Source organism: Brassica rapa, chromosome A08 (genome assembly GCF_000309985.2).
Source record: "Brassica rapa cultivar Chiifu-401-42 chromosome A08, CAAS_Brap_v3.01, whole genome shotgun sequence".
In the NCBI taxonomy this organism is placed as follows: domain Eukaryota; kingdom Viridiplantae; phylum Streptophyta; class Magnoliopsida; order Brassicales; family Brassicaceae; genus Brassica; species Brassica rapa.
In genome coordinates this window covers 9,096,504-9,118,313 of record NC_024802.2, presented here as the reverse complement: position 1 = coordinate 9,118,313, position 21,810 = coordinate 9,096,504, and the positions used below count along the sequence as shown (strand labels likewise).

General features: G+C 34.6%; 4 protein-coding genes and 1 long non-coding RNA gene across 6 annotated transcripts; 2 read left to right on the top strand and 3 right to left on the bottom strand.

The window, feature by feature from the left end:
* Positions 1 to 579: 579 nt before the first annotated feature.
* LOC117127500 lies at positions 580 to 2,263 on the bottom strand. Its single transcript, XM_033278046.1, has 2 exons — positions 1,160 to 2,263; positions 580 to 1,092 (listed from the first exon to the last, which is right to left on the bottom strand). The coding sequence occupies exons 1-2, from the start codon at positions 2,261 to 2,263 to the stop codon at positions 580 to 582; spliced, it is 1,617 nt and encodes a 538-aa protein (XP_033133937.1).
* Positions 2,264 to 2,750: 487 nt separating this feature from the next.
* On the top strand, positions 2,751 to 11,177 carry LOC103833419 (vacuolar-sorting receptor 6). Its single transcript, XM_033276986.1, is given in 16 exon segments — positions 2,751 to 2,827; positions 2,829 to 3,172; positions 3,175 to 3,338; positions 3,341 to 3,431; positions 3,506 to 3,540; positions 3,543 to 3,669; positions 3,765 to 3,848; positions 3,928 to 4,004; positions 4,107 to 4,152; positions 4,155 to 4,185; positions 4,288 to 4,372; positions 4,491 to 4,554; positions 4,632 to 4,718; positions 4,721 to 4,759; positions 4,830 to 4,933; positions 8,044 to 11,177. Coding segments are annotated over 16 exon segments (1,665 nt in total). The 3' UTR covers positions 8,254 to 11,177.
* A 1,907-nt stretch (positions 11,178 to 13,084) lies between these two features.
* On the top strand, positions 13,085 to 16,527 carry LOC103833418 (protein UNUSUAL FLORAL ORGANS). The gene has a single exon (XM_009109503.3). It carries the CDS (start codon positions 15,135 to 15,137, stop codon positions 16,470 to 16,472), a length of 1,338 nt encoding a protein of 445 aa, XP_009107751.1. The 5' UTR covers positions 13,085 to 15,134; the 3' UTR covers positions 16,473 to 16,527.
* A 209-nt stretch (positions 16,528 to 16,736) lies between these two features.
* On the bottom strand, positions 16,737 to 17,460 carry LOC117127255. The gene is made up of 2 exons (XR_004450168.1): positions 17,089 to 17,460; positions 16,737 to 17,003 (listed from the first exon to the last, which is right to left on the bottom strand). It is a non-coding gene; the product is annotated as an uncharacterized LOC117127255 (long non-coding RNA).
* Positions 17,461 to 18,396: 936 nt separating this feature from the next.
* Positions 18,397 to 21,077, bottom strand: LOC103833415 (protein SUPPRESSOR OF FRI 4). Of its 2 annotated transcripts, XM_009109502.3 has the most exons (7): positions 20,787 to 21,077; positions 20,416 to 20,516; positions 20,209 to 20,332; positions 19,737 to 20,047; positions 19,480 to 19,628; positions 19,351 to 19,404; positions 18,408 to 18,816 (listed from the first exon to the last, which is right to left on the bottom strand). In XM_009109502.3, the coding sequence occupies exons 1-7, from the start codon at positions 20,978 to 20,980 to the stop codon at positions 18,745 to 18,747; spliced, it is 1,005 nt and encodes a 334-aa protein (XP_009107750.1). In that variant the 5' UTR covers positions 20,981 to 21,077; the 3' UTR covers positions 18,408 to 18,744. The 2 variants fall into 2 exon arrangements, with proteins under 2 accessions (XP_009107749.1, XP_009107750.1); XM_009109501.3 differs by having other exon boundaries at positions 18,397 to 19,404.
* Between the last annotated feature and the right edge of the window lie 733 nt (positions 21,078 to 21,810).

Here is a 21,810-nt window from a genome sequence, read left to right as displayed (position 1 = left end):
GAGGTCGACTCCCATCTTCTTTAGAGTTCCTCGGAAGATGAGGTCGACGGAACTTCCGGTGTCAATAAGGATCTTGGTGACATCATACTCTCCAATTCCAAGGACGACGAGGAGGGGATCATTATGGGGTGCGTGAACACCTTCAGCGTCATCTGGTGAGAAGGTTATCGGAGGATGACTTGTCGGTTTAGTCGGCCACTTCTGGGACGTCGCGACTTGTCGACGATAATCTTTCACGGAACGGACTGAGTCGCCGCTAGGGGAGCCTCCCATGATGACGTTCAAAGACTGTCCCGTTTGTACGCGCTTGGAGTTCAGTAAGACGCGGAGGTCTTTGGGTACGCTGGTATCAGGAGGTGGAAGTTGAGGTTGACCTTTAGCTCGCTCCAACTGTCGTCGTAAGTCTGTTGGTTTTGAACGGTTGAGCTTCACGCGGAGATCGCCTGCTCCGGCATTGAGTTTATCTCGGAGGTCGCTAATTGGCCATTCGTTGTTGTTGCCATCGCTTGTCGAGATGCGCCGAGACTTCCGTGCATCCAGCATCGTCCGGAGATCTCTGCGTGTGGTATCGCCTCCATTTTACGGTTCGAGCTTCCGTTTAAGGCTGTCTCTCAGGTCTCCGAGTACAGGAGAATCGTCGTTATCTTCGTCGGACGACAAGGATTGCTGAGAGAGTATAACCTCAATGCGTCTGCGATTAGCCGGATGCTCTTCGTCGGCTGAGGAGTCTCCCCCGCCGTTATCCCTTGGGGTTTCTTCCTCGTCGTCTCGTTGCGGAGCGTCGTTTTGTCGACCTTTGCCAGTGGCTTTGCGCTGGGCCCTTCTTTCTTTATTCTTGCTCCAGCTCTTACCGTTCTTTGGTTTGGCTTTCAATGGCTCAAACTTAAACTCGCCGCTTGCAAGGGATGAGAGGTAATGCGCGTAGAGAGATTTGCATTCTGAGGTATCGTGTCCTTTGACGTCGTGATACTTGCAATGCTTGGTGAGGTCGACGGTCCGGGAAGGCCCTACTGCTGATCCGACTCCCGCTGCGGGTTGGGTGGTGCAAACAGAATCGACTTTTTGGTCGGACGACTCGAGTTCTCTTACCCACTTGTTCCACCCCTCCCCGCGAACTACGAGAGTGGAAATTGGTGTGTTATTCTCGTTAACGACATACATGTAACCGTCTTTGCGACCGTTTTTTGTCGTTTGGAGCGTGTTGGCGCGGTTCTTGTCGCGCATTTGCGTTCTTAGCCGCTGGAGCCTTGGGCGCGCTCATCTTGCTGAGGATTGCGTTGGTGTCCTCCTCCATTCGGATGAAGTTATCGGAGCGTGCGATAGCGTCTTGGAGCGACTTGGTTGGGTTCTGGTACAGGTCTTCTCGGAATTTGGAGTGGACCCACAAGGTGTTGCGCAAGGCGTCGATAGCAATTCCGTCTGGGATCTCAATCTTCGACACTACGGCTTTGAATTTCTCCATGTACTCGCGCAAACTCTGGTCCTTTTTCTGATTGAGGCTCCATAGGCTGGATGCGGTGGCGCTGCGCTTTGTGAACATGATGTATGTCTTGAGAAAAGCTGCTGATAAGTCGCGGAAACATCCGATTGAGTTCTCCTCCAACTGGGAGAACCACGTCAGGGCTTGCTCGTGAAGAGTCTCGACGAACAGCTGGCAGTAACCTGCGTCCCTTTCGTCGTCAGGGAGTCGAGCTCGCGCCATCGCGATGTTAAAAGCGGTCATATGTTCCACCGGGTCTCCGCCGGGCTTATACTCAGGTAGGCGCAGCTTTTCTATCTTTCCGAGTTGGACGCTAGTTAGCGCGCGAGTAAAAGGAGTACGCGAGGTTGCGGCGAGTACACTCTCTATTTGCGGAGCTGCGCTGGTTACTTGGTGGATCTTCTCTCCCATTTGTTGAAGGCTGAGTTTGAGCTCGGCGAGCTCGCGTATTGTCGTGAGATCTGAACCTGCTGGGAGAGCGTCTGCGAGAAGGGCTTCGTTAGGCTCCGAGTCGTCAGAGATATGGTCGACTCCGGTTGCCGTAGGGTTTGTGTTGAAGAGGCGGCGGCGTATCTGCTGGGGACGGCTCGTTTGTCCCTCAGGAGCTGTGAGCGCCGCGACCAACGCAGCGAGTTGGTCGTTGGTTGTCTTTTGGACTTCGTCTTGGCGAGCGAGTCGAGCCATGACGGAGCTCATGAAATCTGAGGTGATGGGCGGCGCGGCTGCAGGCGTAGGCGTCGGTTCCTCGCCTGGGGCGCCGAAGGCGGCGTCGTCTTGAGCCATGTAGATCTAGAACGTTGCTTTAGTCAGCCCCACGGTGGGCGCCAATTGTTTGTACGAGATTCAGTCAATGGGAAAGATGAACTTCAAGATGGGGTGACTAAAGACGTTTTATTAGAATCAAACAAGGGATTACAAGATTGTCGGGAAAATAAGGAGACAAGATATAGGTTTAAACAACAAGATCAGAGTGATCGATGGGAAACCCTAAATCTAGCCGCTTAGTGTGTAGTTTGTCCAAAAGTCCTCTTTTCGTTGCCTCCTCCTTCCCTCTTATAGTGCCCTTGTGTGTGATGCCCTAATCGCGCCTGTCCTTTGGGCCTTGTCGCCCAAAGGCCGAGTATGCGGGCCTTGGTGCTGTTTCGTCCAAGCCGAGTATAGCTGGTCGGCTTAGCTGACCGGCTTAAAGTATTCTAGGGTCGAGCCGACGTCTCTAGCCGCTAAGCCGACTAAGCTCGATCGACCTTGTCGGGTTAGGGCCTGTTATTTGATGGGCCTTGTGGAAGGATGTAATCCATCTCCTACAAGTGCAGCAGCGGTTCTAATAGCAGATAACGTGGACGAGCCATACAATGGATTCACCTGAAGAATCCAAAGAAGCTGATGACTTAATAGAGAAACTCAACATTCCATCTGCTTTGATCGATCTTTCTTTCGCCAATACCCTCAAGCAAGCTCTTAAGAAAGGAGAGGAAGTAGTCCTGAAGATAGACTGGAGCGAGTCACTGCCTCATCCGGATGAGAGAGTCGAGTATGAGCTATGGACTAACACCAATGATGAGTGGGTGTGCGATGCGATCGATGAGCAGATGAATTTCGTCAAGAACTTTAAAGGGCACGCGCAGATTCTCGAGAAAGGAGGATACTCTTTGTTCACACCTCATTACATTACATGGTTCTGTCCTAAAGAGTATGTTTCGGCAATCAGTGTAAGTCCCAGTGTATAAACCGAGGGAGGTATCCTGAACAAGACTTTGGAGATGGGTACGACGGGAAAGACATTGTTTTTGAGAACTTGAGACAGTTGTGTGTTCATAGAGTAGCGAAAGAGAATAGTAGGTCTTGGTGGGAATCCCACCGTGGGACTATGTGACTGACTTTCACATCAGGTGTTCAATGAAGGAGAACAAGTATAGCAAAGAATGTGCAGAGATTGTTGTGGAATCTCTCGGTAAGAGACATCACACTCGTTTATCATATCCATTTTCTTTACATTCCGGGACTTAAGAATTTTCATATTCCCAGGTTTGACACTTGAAAAGATCAAGAAATGTATGGGCAGGGTGATCCTGCAGCTGATGTGGAAAATGAGGTTTTGAAAGCCGAGCAAGCTCTTCGGTTAGGACAAGGAGACCGTGGGTAAGTCACAATCTTGCCAACATTGATCATCAATAATGCTCAGTACCGCGGTTTGACTCATTCCTTCTCACTGTAACGTTTTTGCTTTGAATGTGTTACTGGAATGTTAAGGATTCTTAAGCTGTTAATCTGATTCATTGCTCAGGTAAACTCGAGAGAAATGCGGTACTAAAGGCTATATGTTCAGGCTTCAAGGAGAGAACCGAACCTGGGATCTGTCTAAGTGGAGGTTAAACCAATTCCTCAAGTAACCTGACCTTCTTGTGGTACTAATATACTCAAGAAACATTCTCACACTTTTGAAACAGATATTGAAACAAATGAATGTCTTGAAGCAAATGGAGGATGTTGGCAAGACAAGAAATCTAATGTAACAGCTTGCAAGGTACTTGATTAATAACAACAAAACGTTAGTGTAACCGGAATATTTAATAAAATTATCTCATAATGCTGATATATGTTTTTCACCTATATTGGATTCTATCAGGACACATTTAGGGGAATAGTTTGTAAATTCCCTGTGGTGAATGGTGTGCGGGAGATGGCTATACTTCATGTGAACGTATGTTCTTAAATTTCTTTATTTTTTGGAAAACTTCACTAGAAACATTTTGTGTTCTGGTTTGAAAAATGAAGTTATCTTTGCTTGACTTGAATGTTATTAACAGCCCTTATGGACCTGCGAGATGTTCGATCAATCAAGGAGGCTGCTGGTCTGAAACAAGAAAAGGTGAAACTTTCTTAGCTTGCTTGGTCAGTGACTCAACTTGTTTTCTCTGTTTTTTTATTCAGTATTAATGCCATAAGGTTTGAAATTTTCATCCAAATTTCATATTGTTTCTAATGATTTTCTCCAAATTTTTGAATTCAGAACTCAGAGACATCCGGATGTCGTTGCCCTCCAGGTTTCAAAGGGGATGGTCTTAAATGTGAAGGTGAAACCTTTTCTTCACTAAAAATTTCAAATTCTCCAATCTAGTTTATCTTAAACTGGTTCATTTCTGTATACTAGACATTGATGAATGCAAGGAGAAATCAGCTTGTCAATGTGATGGATGCAAGTGTAAGAACAAATGGGGTAGTTTTAAGTGCAAATGCTCTGCAATCGTCTCTATATGAAAGACCAAGACACTTGTATCTGTAAATGTCCAGAAAATAGTTAAGACAAGAACTTTATCATATTCTCATTTATATGTTTTTGTTTCTGCAGAGAGAAGCGGATCAAGAATCGGGTGGTTCTTCACATTTGTTATTCTACCTGCAGTTGCAGGCATTTGTGTAGCTAGTTACGTGTTATACAAGTATCGTCTCAGGGTACGTTTTCTTACACGTTTGCTTCTCTTTACAAACCTTCACATTCATCATCATGATATATATAGTTGGAGTTTTTGGAGAGTGGAAACAAATAAAAATTGGTTTAGAATATCCTTGTTTTACAATTTTAAAAGGTAAATAATATATTTATCTCAACACAATAAATTTATCTTAAACATAAATAATAATATTATTATTAGTTGAGACAATTTGCTGAATATACCAAACTCACCAAGAAATTAAGAAACTATCCTAATGCAAGAAAAACTCATGTGCACTGTAGATATTTTTTCTCATTTTCCTGTTTTATCCCTACCCTAAATTTTTATATGTTTCTCTTTCTTGCCCTAAATTTTGATTATATATGCTACAATAATTGTTAATCGCCTGGATAATATTAGTTGAATAAATAATGATTAAGTTAACACGTTAACATAATTTGTAACTTCTAACAGAATATATATATTAGTTAACGATTGCTACTTTAACCATTTTACCAAACAATGTAAAAAATGAATACATGTTTTGTAACAGTTAACCAAACATGTATCAACTAATCATAAAATGTTATATATAATATGAATACAAAGTTTCAACGTAAACTGTTATGTAACTTGTTTTAACCTACTAACTTATTTCATAGCATCTAACAAACTATTTATCAGCCAAGACAAACTATTTTTTTTTTAAATTACAAACCATTTTAAAAGGCCGTTAACATGTTTTATAACAGCTAGTAGACATTTATCACCTAATGATAATATATTTGTGAAAAAAAATCGGCATCCACCAGTTTAATAACAACTAACCAAACATGCATATGCTCACAGTATTTGATTTGTAGCATGTAATCAAACAATTATCCGTTAACTTAATAAATATCGACTACAAGCAAAAATAACTTAAATGTTAGAGTCATGTTTCATCAATGTCGGGAAATCTCTATATTTCTTGATTATACAAACCATCAATACAACCATGAACTTTTACCAGCGAATGAATCGAAAAGATATCACATGTATATTAAACAAAATTTCTTAAGACATTCATATCATGATCAGATAGAGTAAAATAATAGAGATGATAGATCTAAAAACTCATGTGAGGATAGTACTCATTAGATTCATACTCTGTATTAATTGAAATATACGTACATGTTGATGATTCGCATCGTTGAAAATAGAAAACATAAGGAAAAAAACATTTGTAGATTAATAGGAAAAAAAATTGTTTTGGTAATTTTAAGAAAATACAAGAGAGAGAGAGAGAAGTAAGAAGATTGTTCTGGGCAGAAGATAATAAGAAGACACAAGATAGATAATGGTTCAGATGGTTGGGGCAGGGGTAATTCTCTTATAAAGATATCAATAGTGTCAAAATTAGTCCTAGGGTATTTTGCAAATATTATGTTTTTTTTGTGTATATAGAACCTAATTTCTCTTATTAATTTTGATATCTATTTTCATTATTGAAATATTTAATTTGGATAAAGTGTCAATTCAATTAAAAAGTGTAATTTAAAAAAATAAAAATAAAATGTAATTTTCAAATTTCAAACTATTAATAGAGTAATTTATAAATTATCACTTATATATATCTATAATAATAAATGAGGCTTGCCTCTCTCCACATACCGCCACATCATCAGGAAACATGTGACGTTTTTAGACACATGTCGTTTCATCAAACCAGCGCGCGTTCAAATTGATTCTTTATTTTCCGGTTTATCTCTTGCTTCTATCCGACTGAGCTATTATTAATTATAACTTGGGCTATTATTATAACTTATGATAGGCCTTTTAAAACACTATGATAAGCCCATCGTATTTTTAGGTTTCTTCTTCTTTTTCGCAAGACAGCTGTCAAAATCTTTCCATGACTAAAGCAACGATCCGATCTCTCCCATAACGTCTTAGAGCATCTCCAAAAATAAACTTTATTTTGAAGTTTCCAAAACTCTATATTTGAAATTTAAAGGTGTTCTTTAAAAGAAAAACTTCAAACTCAACTTTACAACTATTTGTATTTTATAATACAGTCCTTACATTTATCATAACTAATTTGAATTCATAAAAAAAATTGTAAATAACTAGCACATATATAAACATATTACAACAATATTAATTAATAAAATTTTATATTAAAATATAAAATTTTAAACAAAATAACTTAATTAATATTAAACTTCAATGAAAATACCATATTATTCTATAAAGTTATTTTTGTAATGCATATATGATCTATTAGTGCTTCTAAAGTAAAAATGGTTATCCTCATTTTTAATTTGTAGATTAGAGATACAAATTGTTTAAATTGAGTGATATTAATACTTGTAAATACATTAGATAAGAACAAGAAAGTAAAAGATAAACATAAAATACTGCTAAAAGACTAATTTTTATTGATGATATTAATACTCGTGAATATATTCATATAAACAAGAAAGAATTGTACGAAAATACATCATCATCAACAACAACAACCATCTTCAGTTACAAGAAAACAATTGGACAATATTTAGAATTTTTGAAGGTTCCGGTTCAAAGTTGCATGACTATTAGTGTTGTTGTAATATTTAAATTTGTGTAATAGTTATGTCTTCATGTAATTTTTTAAAAGCTTTTTTGTTAAGTTTTTTTGTATATTTTTGTTATCTAAATCTAGTTTTAAATATTTTAAATCTTATTTTAAAGCTTTATTTAATTTTATGTATAAACCTAAATTTTTTAAACAATACTTAAAATATTTATGAGATATAATTTTTATAAGGATTAAAATAATAAACAAGAATTAAAATAATATTTATGAATCATAAATGTGATTTGTAATTGTATGGATCAAAATGCAAATAAAAATATGAAACTTCAAATTTGAAGTTTTGAGTAGTGAAACTTTAAATATAGAGTTTCACTTCTTAAAACTTCAAATTTGAAGTTTGAAGTTCCTTTTTGAAAAGCAAAAAATTTCATATTTGAAGTTATAGATTGTCTTTTGGAGATGGTCTTAACCTTCCATTAATCTATTCTTAACTCCAAATTTTTGCGTGATTAGCCCACTCCTCCCTCTGCATTGCATCCAATATAAATATCCCACCTTCCAACGATGTACAGACTTCCAACGATGTACATAGCAACTCAAACAAGATCCAGAGGACAACTTGTGGGAATCGACATGGTCTCAAATTCTCAATTGATGAGAAGGTATGTCTTATCCGTCATATGCGACGTATCTATAATTGTTTAGAAAATTTGAGTTTGGTAAAAAAAAAATTTTTTTTGTATACAACCTATGTAGCGGTTAACAGCCCACAAATCCTATAGCTACAGATTGTTCATGATCAACTGATGTTACTTGCCAATATGAACACCCAATTATCAGGTTTGTTTCCAAAACCTTGCGTTCATACGAACACCCAATTATCAGGGTTTGCTCAAGTATTTTAAACACCGTTCCAAAACCATTTACAATTCCTTGAATAAACCGTTTCATAAAAATATTTTTTTAATCCGATAAAGTTTATGAACAGAAGCAATTCAGAGTTAAGATTGTAGAAGCCTGAAACCGAATTGAAATAAAAATAATAAATAAAGAGATATTAAGGAAATAAATGATTGTAGAACTCGAATAGAAACCGAGAAGACAACCATTTTCATAAACAGATATGGAGTCGAGACACAATTTTTTTCTTTAACTCTGTAGTGAGACGAAATTGGCAGACGATCGTTGAAGCCGTTATTCCGGTGGTCGATAAGCAATATGGATTTCGGTGGTCGGAGGGCCAATAAGAAACGTGGACGAGTAGAGGATTTAGTCATGGCCAATAAGAGACGTGGGCAATTTTCATGATGATTAAATGTATGTGATAATATTCATGCTAATTATTTTTGAGACGATTTGAATTTCAAATATATATAAAGTTAAAGCATAAAATAGGTACATATAAGGTTATTTTATTAATTGTCTACATATATGTAATTATTTTTAGTTAATACAAATCATAAGTTCATGGGTTAATTTGCAAAATAATATTATCTTATAAATTAAAAGGTGTGTTGAAAGATATATATAGCATAGTACATGAAGAAAAAATAGTGAAGCACCATAGAATGAATTATCATAAAACAGAAAAATGTAACTGAAGAAAATAATACGAATATATAACATGGTCAAATAGTATTGAAAATATGTGTAGGGTTTTCAGGGATCACTTGTTAAATAGAGCTAAATAACTTCATGGAATATGATTACAAAATGTAAAAAAAGTCTTTCTTAAATATTTTTTCTACCATAAAAATATTAATATAAATAATTAAATTCTGAATCTGAAAATGCCCATAAAATAGTAAATTTGGTTATAATTTAATAAATATTATTAAAACAGTATGTATATAATTTTTTATTTATTTTGTAGTGCGTGAATATTAAAAGTATAAACGTATACACTATAGATTGTATAAAAAATATCAAAATAATTTTGATAGTTATTTATTAAATTTAGGATGTTTTTATGTTGATGAAGTACTAATTTTACACCCACCCACTTATGCTTTTATATACGTACTACAACTTTATTGTTTTAATAGCGGATAAATAAATAAATAAAATAATATAAATAAAATTTATCATCAAATTTAAATAATTAATTATTTCTTACTACAACTTTTACTTTTTATTATTTCCTTCAAATTTGTATATTTGTTTCACCATTAAAAGCATGAAAATGTAATTTGTTTTTACTTGTCTAGTATTATTTATAAACTTAGATGTTTGTTTGAATTTTGTATATGTTAAGACCAACTAAATTATGTTATCTGATAATCAGAGTTTTATTAATAAATGAACTAATTAATTTTAAATATATAATTTTACATTGAATTTACTAAACATTAATTGATTAGTTTTATATTAATAATTCAATATATCTTACTATTAAATATAAATAAATATTTTTATCATATATTTAAATTTATTAATTTATCTTCATATCGAAGAAAATCTCTATTGTAAGTATAAATATAGAAAGATCAAGTCATTTATCTTAATACTGCACAGAATTAGGTTATTTTGTGAATGTATCTTACATTTATTATAGCTCTAGAAGAAAAATTATATTTAACTTTGTTTATTCAATCGATTTATTTTTTTATTATCTATAAACCGGATCCAAGAACGTTTTTTGTATAAGTCACATAACCATTTTCTTATAACTCAAAAGTTTAGTACAGATGTATTTGAATAAACTTAGTACTAATAATTAGTTAAAAATATTAGGATGGGGCACATATCACACCCCTCCCAGATAATAATATAATATAATGGTGGGATGTTATTTAATATTCTAAAAAGAAATAATTCATTCATAACTTAACTCTCATAGTAAATATACGGGTCAATGACTCAATGGGCTTACTGATCTAGGTGAAAAGTTAAATTTAAGTGTCAAAAGGTGAAAAACAAAATAAGGTTGCTTCAAAAGTGAATACAACTCGAAATTACGAAATTCAAAAAAGTTTTTAACATTTTCCATAAATGGCGATTTCTTGAAGGTTAATATTTACTTTGAGTTCCAGAATTTCATACATTTACAATTTTCTACCCCCTCTTTTCCATAGATTTTAGGGCTAGAGAGAAGTGAATTTTGAGTGAACACGCAATAAATGAACATACACGTACATGCAAGCATATGTATCTATTTATCTTACTATAGAAAACATATGAGAAAGAAATTACCTGACTTGGTATAAAATCAAATTCTAAATATTTTAAATTTGTATAATTATTATTAGTTACATACTTAGTAGCATTTAAATTTTGACCTAACAGTTACCCATATAAGAACATTCATGATTCTTGAAGTCTTAATTGTTGTTGGTGTGATGATTTTTTTTTTTTTTCCGTCAAGGTTGTTTCATTATATAGATAAAATTGGCCCTAACACCAAAGTCAATACCATCAAACATACAACGCTTTTCCTCCAAAGCCAGACCCACAAAAAACAGAAGAACACTAAAAACAGAGTATGAGTATGAGATTGTTGGTGTGATGATTTTAACTTTTCTTAAATTTTTTGTTATTGGTGTAATGATTTTGTAATAAATAAACATTCTTACGCTTATTTATCAATTTCTACCAAGACAAGACATGTTATACTATTTAGCAATATTTTTGTGATGAATACACATTGATCAGTTCTTGTGCCAAAAAAAAAAAGGAAAAGCATAGTTATATAAGAAAGCAAATTGAACGATGACACTATAGCACATCTAAAATGACAAAGCCCAGACTTTTCGAATGTAACATGTCTTTCAAAAAAGCTAAGACCACGGAAATATATTTTATTGACATATCTTACTGTTCACATAGACCTTCCAACACATCATTTACATACTAGTTATATGGAATAATACATTACATAACAAATAATAAAAAAATTAATATGAATCTATGAAAATCCATGACAATCTATAAAAATTGTATAGATTCTATAAATATGGATGAATATTTGTTAAAGGCCAGGAAATCTTTTTCAACTTTATAAAAATCTGTCTAACTTTTGAAATCAACAAAATCTACATAAATCACTTTCTCGATAACCTTTCTAATAAGTCTTAATATTCGATTGAATGATTATTAAAATATTTTCTCTAGAAAATCAGCAATTACTGTATTAAAAATTCTATTTGGCAGGAGATTTGTGACAAACTGTTTTTTTTTGTGTGAATAAACCGTTAAAACACGTGTAAATAAACACTGCATAATATTACAATATGGTAGTTGGACTGAAATCTTAAAATAAATGTTTCTACTGTTTTTAGTAAATGATATTTTGGAGATTTTTTTTTTCAAATTAGATAAAGTTTTTAATTTATTATGTAAAATTTATTGATTTTTATGTTGTATGTCCTTCTAAATTATGCAAAAAATATTGTTCTATTAATTAAATTATGATTAGTTATATATTTATGATGTTTTATTTAGAAATATGTAAAATTAAATATTTTCTTAGTTTGGATTCACAAATTTAAAGTGTCAGATAAAAGAAAATGGAGGAAGTAGAGTTTTATTCAGGATCACTTTTAATTTACTATTCTACCGGGTTAATTAAAATGGACAATTTACTATGGGTACGACTTGTAGGCGTGATTAAAAGTTATAACCTAGTTGGGAAATGGGAAGCGAGATGATTTGACAAAAACAAGACACTGTTTGGTTTCAGAGACTTCCTTTAAGCATCAAAACACAATCAAAAGCGAAGCCTCTTGAGTTACTGCAAATAGAGAATATTATTACTCTTTTGCGACTTGTCAGTTTTCAGATATTCTTCTCACATGTACATATTATTTTCACGGTAAACAATGCCTTAAATAAGAAACCCTGATTGGACTTTTGATCTGACTCTACTTCACTCTTTCTATTTCTTTATTTTCAGTCATCATGTCTCTCTAACCCTTAACCTCTTTCTACTTCACCCTTTGTGTGTTGCATTTTCTTACATCTTTGAACATTGAATATGTTTTTTTTTAACGAGGCCGAGTTGCTATTCGTGATTTAAATCGATAACTATATATTAGTGACATGTTTCTTACAACAATATGAAAACAACATTGAATACGGGTCAGTACGGGTGACACAGTTTATTCGTTTACAATTAACAACGTCAATTAGGTATATAGCCTATTTCTGCTATAACATTATGGGCGCAAATTCTTATTTTCTGTCCACAAAAAAAGAAACGTTATGAAAAACTGCTCGATCACAGGTATCTTGATTATAAAAAAGTATTCGCATATTTATTTATTTTTATTTGCTAAACATATTTCCTATTTCTAATTCTCACTTTTACGAACAGGCCCGTGCTTCTTATAAGGCAGCTAAAGCATTAGCTTTAGGCCACAATTTTTTTTAAAAAAAATTAGGCCACATCTTCTATTTTATGTACAGTACTTTTCATTTTATTTAGCTTGATATAAAACCACGAATACTTGTTAACAAATCTTCTTCTTTATTTCTTCCTTCATATTTTTTTTAAAAAAATTAATCCCCAAAATCTTAAATCTTGTTAACAAGTTGATTAATAATTATAAAGTGCTTTTGAATTGAATTTTAGAATAACAATGGTTGTTGGTGGGTGGTATTTATGAAATTATTTATGTTCGGAGATCGAACTTCTAAAAATGGCACTACAAGCAGAATTTAAAAGAGTTGCTGAAATATTGAACTCTATGAAAGTAATGGGAGATTTTATTATAACCCATGGATTGTTTATCAAATATGTTAGCAATTCTTTTTCAAAAAAATATATGTTAGCAACTCCAGTTTAGGTTGCTTCTGCAGAATTTGTTTTTAAAGTTGAAGTTGATAAAAATATTTACGATTTACTATATGTCACAAAAGACTGAATGGGAACTAGAAGATGTGTTTTTAATAAATAAAAATTTATTAGGGTTACATTTAAAAAAATGCTTCAGGCCACCAAAATGTTTGGGACGGCACTGTTTATGAACGTCTTACTTCTTATTTTTTTTTCTTTATAATCTTCTGTTTAGAAACTACTTTCTTTTGACCAAAAAAAAAAAGAAACTACTTTCGTTTTTCAAAAACAACGTTCTTATATTTCTTTTTAAAACTAGCGTTCTTCTTTGTTTTTTTTGGTAAAAGCGTTCTTCTTTGTTTTTTTTTTTTGTAATTCTTCCATGTTGCACAAGTTTCCCATCTTTTCTTGATGAAACTTTAATTAGTGGACTGTATTATATCCTATTATATGTGTAAAATTTTCGTTTCTAATCCAAATATAATATATGTGATTTTCTCCAACAAAAGTCGTTAAATTGAGGGGCATATACATATATTTCTTCTTCAAACTTGTAGTAGACTAGTAGAAATTGACTGGTTTCCATTTCTAAGAATTTAGAGAACTAACTGTCTAACTTTAAATAAAAACTTTTATCAAAAAAAAAACTTTAAATAAAAACTTTTGAAATTTTGAATAAACACATTTAGAACAAAGGAAATGATATAATTGGGTTGTTTGAGTTGATAAAATTAAATCTAGAATAACTTGCACAATATTCTTCAAGTATTCTCTGATTTGATCTTCAATGAGTACAATTTGTCTGGCTATTATCAAAAAGAAAAAGAAGAAGAGGAGCGTGCATGTAGATTGCGATAAAACTATAGAGTTGAAAAAGAAGACGAAGATGTGATCAAGTGTGAAAAGTATTGGAGTAGTCTCTGAATTAATAATGTCGATGCTGGGCATGACAAGATAACTCTGTAGCTCTCAACATTAAGAACCATCACTTCCTCTGCCACCATTTTCACGTTTACCCACACGTATACAAACAAAATTTTGTTAGTCAATTGATATAAACAAACTGTTGTTGTAACAAGGTTTTTTGGATAGTTGTGCTTTTGTTGAAGTTTGGTCTAGTTAAAACTGTTCGAATGATACCAAATTCATCCGGTATATATATATTGAATACTACTTTACAATTTATTAATAAAAGAAATTCAAACTCCTTGAGAAATTTTAGTTCTTTTGGAGTTAACATTTTTCTTGTCTTCAGCATTTGACTGGTTTTTTTTTTTTTTTGGAAATAGGCTTCTTGACTGGTTTAGTTAGCACACTAGTAAATATAAATAACGTATACTAACTTATTTGAAATAATTTATAGCTCATCATACATTAAAAAATAAATATTAATTTAGATACAAATTAAAAGTTCCCTATTATTTCTATACTTATTGGTGTGTCACACTGTACCTTTTTAACAATAAAGAAACACGTTTTCTTTTTATTCTTCAATATAAAGTTGTGTGCTTTGTATAAATTCAGTTTACCTTGGTTTTTGCTTTTAACATATTTCATTTACTCTGCCTATATATAAGTTATTATCTTATATATAAATATATGCCACTTTACTCTGTTGAATATCAAAAACCCATGCAAGAAGTAGAGAGTGACTAGAGAACTACTTTGTCTTCTCTTTGTTACTTCTTCAAAAGCTATATACAATCTCTGCCTCTTTTACCTACGATGAGTTTTGCATAACTTTCACAAAAACTTCCTCAAAAAATCACTAAAAGCTAATTCTTCCTTTTTTCCCAACCAAAGAAGAAAACTCCAAATCCATTTCAGACAAAGAAAATCTCAAATCCCCTTTTCACCATATCTTTCACATGCCAAAGCCTAAACATCAAAATGGAAACAAATATGTTCATCAATAACCCATCTGCACACTTACCGTTCTCTTACACCTTCACTAGTAGCAGCAACAGTAGCACAACCACTAGCACAACCACAGATTCAACATCCGGTCAGTGGATGGACGGACGGATTTGGAGCAAGCTACCTCCTTCGCTTCTTGACCGTATCATCGCTTTTCTTCCACCTCCAGCGTTTTTCCGGTCACGTTGCGTCTGCAAGAGATTCTACGGTCTACTTTTCTCCAACACTTTCCTTGAGATATATCTACAACTACTTCCTCCCCGACACAACTGTTTCCTCTTCTTCAAACACAAAACCCTCAAAAGCTACATCTACAAGAGGGGAGGTGGAGGAGGAGCAAACGATGATGGTTCCAATAAAGCTGAAGGCTTCTTGTTTGACCCTAATGAAATCAGATGGTATCGTCTCTCTTTTCCTTACATCCCTTCAGGGTTTTATCCTTCAGGTTCATCTGGAGGGTTGGTGAGTTGGGTCTCTGAAGAAGCTGGTCTCAAAACCATTCTACTATGTAACCCTCTTGTTGGATCCGTGAGTCAGTTGCCACCAATGTCAAGGCCAAGGCTGTTCCCTTCGATAGGTCTCTCAGTAACTCCAACTTCCATTGATGTTACCGTCGCCGGAGACGACCTCATATCCCCCTACGCCGTGAAAAACCTCTCCTCGGAGAGTTTCCACGTCGACGCCGGCGGGTTCTTCTCCCTTTGGGCGATGGCTTCTTCTCTGCCGCGGCTTTGTAGCTTGGAATCAGGTAAGATGGTTTACGTGGGAGGCAAGTTTTATTGTATGAACTATAGCCCTTTTAGCGTTTTGTGCTATGAGGTCACGGGGAACCGTTGGATTAAGATTCAAGCTCCGATGCGGAGGTTTCTCCGGTCTCCAAGCTTGTTAGAGAGCAGAGGAAGGCTCGTTCTCGTGGCGGCCGTTGAGAAAAGCAAGCTTAACGTTCCCAAAAGCCTTAGGCTTTGGAGTTTGCAGCAAGATAACGCCACGTGGGTCGAGATCGAAAGGATGCCTCAGCCGCTATACACGCAGTTTGCAGTGGAAGAAGGCGGGAAAGGGTTCGAGTGTGTCGGAAACCAAGAGTTTGTAATGATTGTGTTAAGAAGGGCTTCACTTCAGTTGCTGTTTGATATGGTGAGAAAGAGTTGGTTGTGGGTCCCACCTTGTCCATACGGTGGCAGCAGTAGCGGTGCTGGCTCAGGTGGTTCAGAGGAAGAGGTGCTGCAGGGTTTTGCTTATGACCCGGTACTTACTACACCGGTGGTTAGTCTTCTTGATCAGTTAGCACTTCCATTTCCTGGAGCCTGTTAGTTTTTAGGCTTTTAGTCAAGAAACTACGTGCCGTTTCGATTTCTGGCGTTAAGACTAGTCGTTGCTTTTAGGAAATTATGTTGCATTAAAAAAAACTATGTTGCTTTATCTTATTGCTTTGTATCCTCTGTTTGTAGTAAGATTATATTTCCAATGTTTAATCTTCGACAACTTCTCGCTGGTCTCTCCAATCCACTAGACGGTGCTTCATACCATATGGTACCTCCTATATCTGGTTTACTTATAGTTTAATCTTTTCTAATATGTACTAATGCCTTTTTACTCATTTAAGCTTATTTATACCACCTAATGGTGAGTGTTTGTTAGTGCACTTTTGAAATTTGAATGATAGTGCACCCCTTAAGAGAGATGCACTATCCCTCCCTAACAACCTCAAGAGAGATGTTCTTCATGACTTCTTCATTCATGGTGAATGCATCTACCTCCCATGGTTTCTTAACTGCTTGGTCCATTAAACATTGGCTGAAATCTTTAACTCCAGATCCCTCGAGTCCTAATATCATGAAGTACCTAGAACACCAAGCAGAAAGAATTTTTTTTAGTTGCAATTTAAGAGATCCCCGTTCGTTGTTTTGAAACTGACCATCTTACATACCTTTTTTCATATCCTAGAATATTTTGGAACTCCTCAGCAACCTTAAACAGATCTTTCTTCTCAACCAAATCAACGTTATTCATACATAAAATGTGTTTTTGGGGTGATTGGTTAATGCTGTGACTTTAGTTTTTTTTTGCTTTTGAATTTAGACAGTAGATATTTTGGCTAGGACTGTTTAATATGGTAAAACCGAACCGTACCGAACCGAACCGAAATAGACAATATGGTTTGGTTTTGGTATATACCATATAAACCGAATGGATATAATTTTATAAAAACTGTAGGATTTGGATATGGTTTGGTATATAACCGATTAAACCGAATAAACCGAACAAAACCGATTAAAAGTAGAAACATGTAAATATGTATCTATTTTAAAACAATACATGAAAATCTATTTGTTACATAAGTTAAATTTGTGTTAATAACTATTACCATAATTTTATAGTAATAAAAAACCTTAATTTATAAAACACTTGAACTATAACTAAATAACAATACATCGCAATACATACATCTTATTTTCTAAGTCTTTTTTTGATCTTTTTGATTTATTTTAGTCTTCACTAAATTAATATGAAGATTATAAATTTGATAGACAATAATTAATGGAAAATTTTCAATTGAAAAAACATGACTTTAATGAACACTAAATATGGAAGAGTGGACAAACTTTTCTTTCATGTTTCTGTTTTGTTTCATATTTTTATTTTCAAAATTTCAATCTTTGATTTTAGTTATAGAATTGATTATTTTATTTGATGGTAGAAGCATTTTTACTTTTTTTGTTCATTTATTTGAACATGTAATATATTTTTAATAAATGACTGTGTTGACAATATGACTCTAAAATTCATATAGTATGATCTCAAACAAAATAATTATGTTTTTTGGTATAAAACCGAATAAACCGAAAACCGACGGTATATAAACCGAACCGAACCGAAGTAAATATGGAATTAGAATGGTAGTTATATTTTACTAACCGAAATACCGAAAACCAAAAAAAACCGAACCGAAACCGAACCGATATCCGGATTGAACACCCCTAATTTTGGCTGACTTTAATATTATTTTTTGGTAATTTATTTTCAAAGATATCCAAACTAGTAAATAAATGTTTAGAAAAATTGATTTCCTAATATATTTTTAAATTTTTAGTTCTAAATTCATTTAGAAAAGCTAAATCGATTGTTTCATAGAAAAAAAATGCATGTCACGATTTTTACAACCCTTTCCAATCAATCTCTTTGTTTAGGATTTACTCCAAATATTTTTGGGGGTAGACGAGTGACGGAGTGAGTGTGCCTGAGAAAGTAACTAAATATTACCACGTTTGTTTCAACAAAATCCACTTTGCATTCGATCCATTTGACCCACATTAGCAATTTCTTGGTTCCAATGGATAGTCACAACAAACAAAAAAAAACCTTTGAAAAAACATCCCTGAGATCTCTAAAGTAATGAAATGGTAACTAACTCACCAGTCTAAAGACTACATCATATATAGATTGTATGTAATAACTTAAATTCAGATCACAAGTTCAGCTTCTGAAAAACCTGAATAAATGCGAGTGAAGAATTGTAACAAAAGCCCATCATCATCATCTTCTTGGATGGTTTCTTCGACTCACAGGTTTGCTGCCAAAACTTTTAAAATGCCATCCGCCCAGCAAGCCTACTCTCTGAGATTCGTCTGTCTATGGCTGCATTTATCGAGTTCATCTGCAACCATTTCGAAAACAGCAAAGCCCGGTTCTCAGTAAATAAAAAAAGTTCGTCGAAAGGCTATAAAGAGTTTTCTTTTCTTGTTCCTCGAGACAGTGATTGTGCAAAGGTACCAAACTTTGCATACTTTAATGAAATAAAAAAAGGAGCTGACCTGGTTTGAAACCAAACCTGTTGAGTATGATCTTGTGGACCCAATCACCAATTATTTTTAATACAATACAAGAGGAAAGAGGATACACAATGAAGAGCAAGCAGATACAAACACATTTTTCTTTACTACTTTTTGCAAGTACTATGGCAAGCTACTAAAGAAACCAATGATCAAACATGCTTTACTATTGTCGTCTATGTCCTTAATTCTCTTATTCTAAGCGAAGAAACAATAAACTGAAATAGTAAAGGTACCTCTTAGCACAGAATCAATAGCCTCTGGAGTTAAAGAAAAAGGCATAAATAAAGCCTACCGAGTGGGTTAGACGTGCAAAGCAAACGCTCCTTTAACTTTAGAAGGGAAATTTCAGAACTTACCTGGCTAGTTTCATCATGCACCTTGTATTTCGGTAAGGACATTCTTCTTTCCTCCTGCAAATACAGTCGAGTCAGATCAAATTGATTCGTTAAATGACATCAATACAACACGTACAGGAGGAAGCTAACCATAGACATTGCTTCATCATCCCATACAAGATAGACCTCATTAGGCTGAGAGGTAGGAGCTTTGTTTGCAATCACAGGAGGTGGACCGATTGAAGGACCACTAGTGTCTGGACCAGAAGCATACGAATGAGGAGGATTAGTCCCACCCACTGCAAAAAAACATAAGAGAGAGAGAGAGAGAGAGAGAGATTAAGTTTCAAAACCAAAACAAGCTGAGCTAAATCTAAGCAATCGATTCTGAGAACTAAAGACTAAACCTGGAAAAGAGTTATTAGGCGGATATGCATTCACTGAAGCTTGGGAAGGAGTGATGCTATTCACAACAGGGAACAGAGGTTGAGAAACCGGCATTGCGGGAGATGATGAAAGAGTGACTCCATTGGCTACATCAGATGATGTTGGCACAGTCATCCCCATACCATGAACAGGAAAGAGTTGTTGCGGATGATACCCTAAATGGGTAGGTGGATGAACAGAAACGGCTGGATTATGTGGATACCATTGTTGCTGGGGAGGAGGCATAGGCCATGCAGGACCAGGAGGCCGCATAGAAGCACCGGGATAGTACCTGTTGACAGAAAATAATATTACATGATCAAAAGTGACAAAAAAAATCTTAGATAAGAAAACAATAGTGGAACAGTCATTCTAAGCCATAGTTCTATATTGTACAATCTTAAGAGAGAACTAAGGAAAGTAGCTATAGAACAGAGAATATAGTGAACATACAAAGGTCGCACAGCACCGGGCACTTGTTGAGGTTGATATACCGTTCCGTAAGGTCTAGGAACTGCAGCACCAAGAGGGACGGAAGGAATCTCAACTTTGGCAACTTTGGCTAGAGACTCTTCCTCTGGCAGAAAACACAGCGTCAGGACACTAACTAAAGAAGATGACATGAACAATAATGCATGTCAAGTTGTCAAGTCCATTTACCTTCTTCTCCGTAGTGAGCAGCCAAGAGATGAGGTGGGATTCCTTGCATTCCGTATATTTCAATATCAGTTGAATCTCGACCGTCTTTAGCATTAGGAACCCTAATGGGAAATCAGAAGATGTGAGAACTATAACATTATGCATCATCTCTAGCTACAAGCCCCAAGCAGCAAGAACTGCTACTAAAATGATCAATTACCCTTTTCGTCTTACTTTAACCAAACCAAGCAAAGAAAGACTTAAAATTGCATACACATTGAAGCAATCAAAAGAGTGTTCCTTTCCAATGATTTGCAATAAAGATTCAATTTTTTTTCACATTCAAGTCATCAAACAAAACAAGATTAGTAAATTAAATAGAAGGCACATACTTTGAAACGGTCTCTTTATGAACCTGAAGGACATGAATGACCATGCCGCTAGCAGAAGAGAGCTTCTTGTGGCAGGCATGGCACTTGAAGTGTTTCGCTTTCTGGTGCTGCACTAGTATCTTCTCGTCCTCGAACTCTCTGTCGCAGTAATAGCACCACACCTTCTCCGTCGCTCTCTTCTTCTTCTTCCCCATCACCCTGTCTGTTCTCTTTATCTCACGATTGATCGCTTCCGCTCGCTAGGGTTTCTGTTCCCACAAATCGATTTGCTTCTTCTTAGAAGACGTTTCATGATAAGATTATTTTTAAGGTGCTAATTTGGAAATTTCACCTTTTCTTTGTGGGCCAAATTGTAATTCTACTATTTTAGTTCTAACTAGAACATCGTTTCTTTTTAGCTCATCAACAAACTTTATATTCACCAAAATTGAGTATAACGGGGTGTAAGGGTGTTAGTGGGACTTATGTTTATAATGATTGTTAGAATTTTAAAAGTCTATACTTATTGGCTGATAGATTCTAACATTCTTATAAAATCAAGTGTTATTGGTTCGATGATTCTTTAATGACATATAGAATCCATTGTTATTCAAAATGTTTGGATTTTAAAGATTCTTAATTCTATCAAAATCTAATATTATTAGAACTTGGATTCTTGACGTTTTAACTCATAAAACAAGATTTTCAAAATGTTGCATATATATATATATATATATTCAAATTCTCAAAATCATTGTAGTAAAATAGTTTCATAGACTTCTTAAATATGTAAAACTCATTAAAACTTTTTATAAATTTAACAAATTTCTTGATTCTTAAAATCAATCAACTCTACCTAGATTCATCTTCCACTAACCCCTAATAGATTCAACCTTAAAAGAGATCAACCACAAAAATAAAGAGTTGATCTATAATATGACTCGGAGTCACGAAGTTGGACCCAACGTCTCTGAACTAAACTCTCCTTGTACATTCAACCCCACTAAGAACGAAAGTACTCCACAATCTGTTATGCAGTCATCTC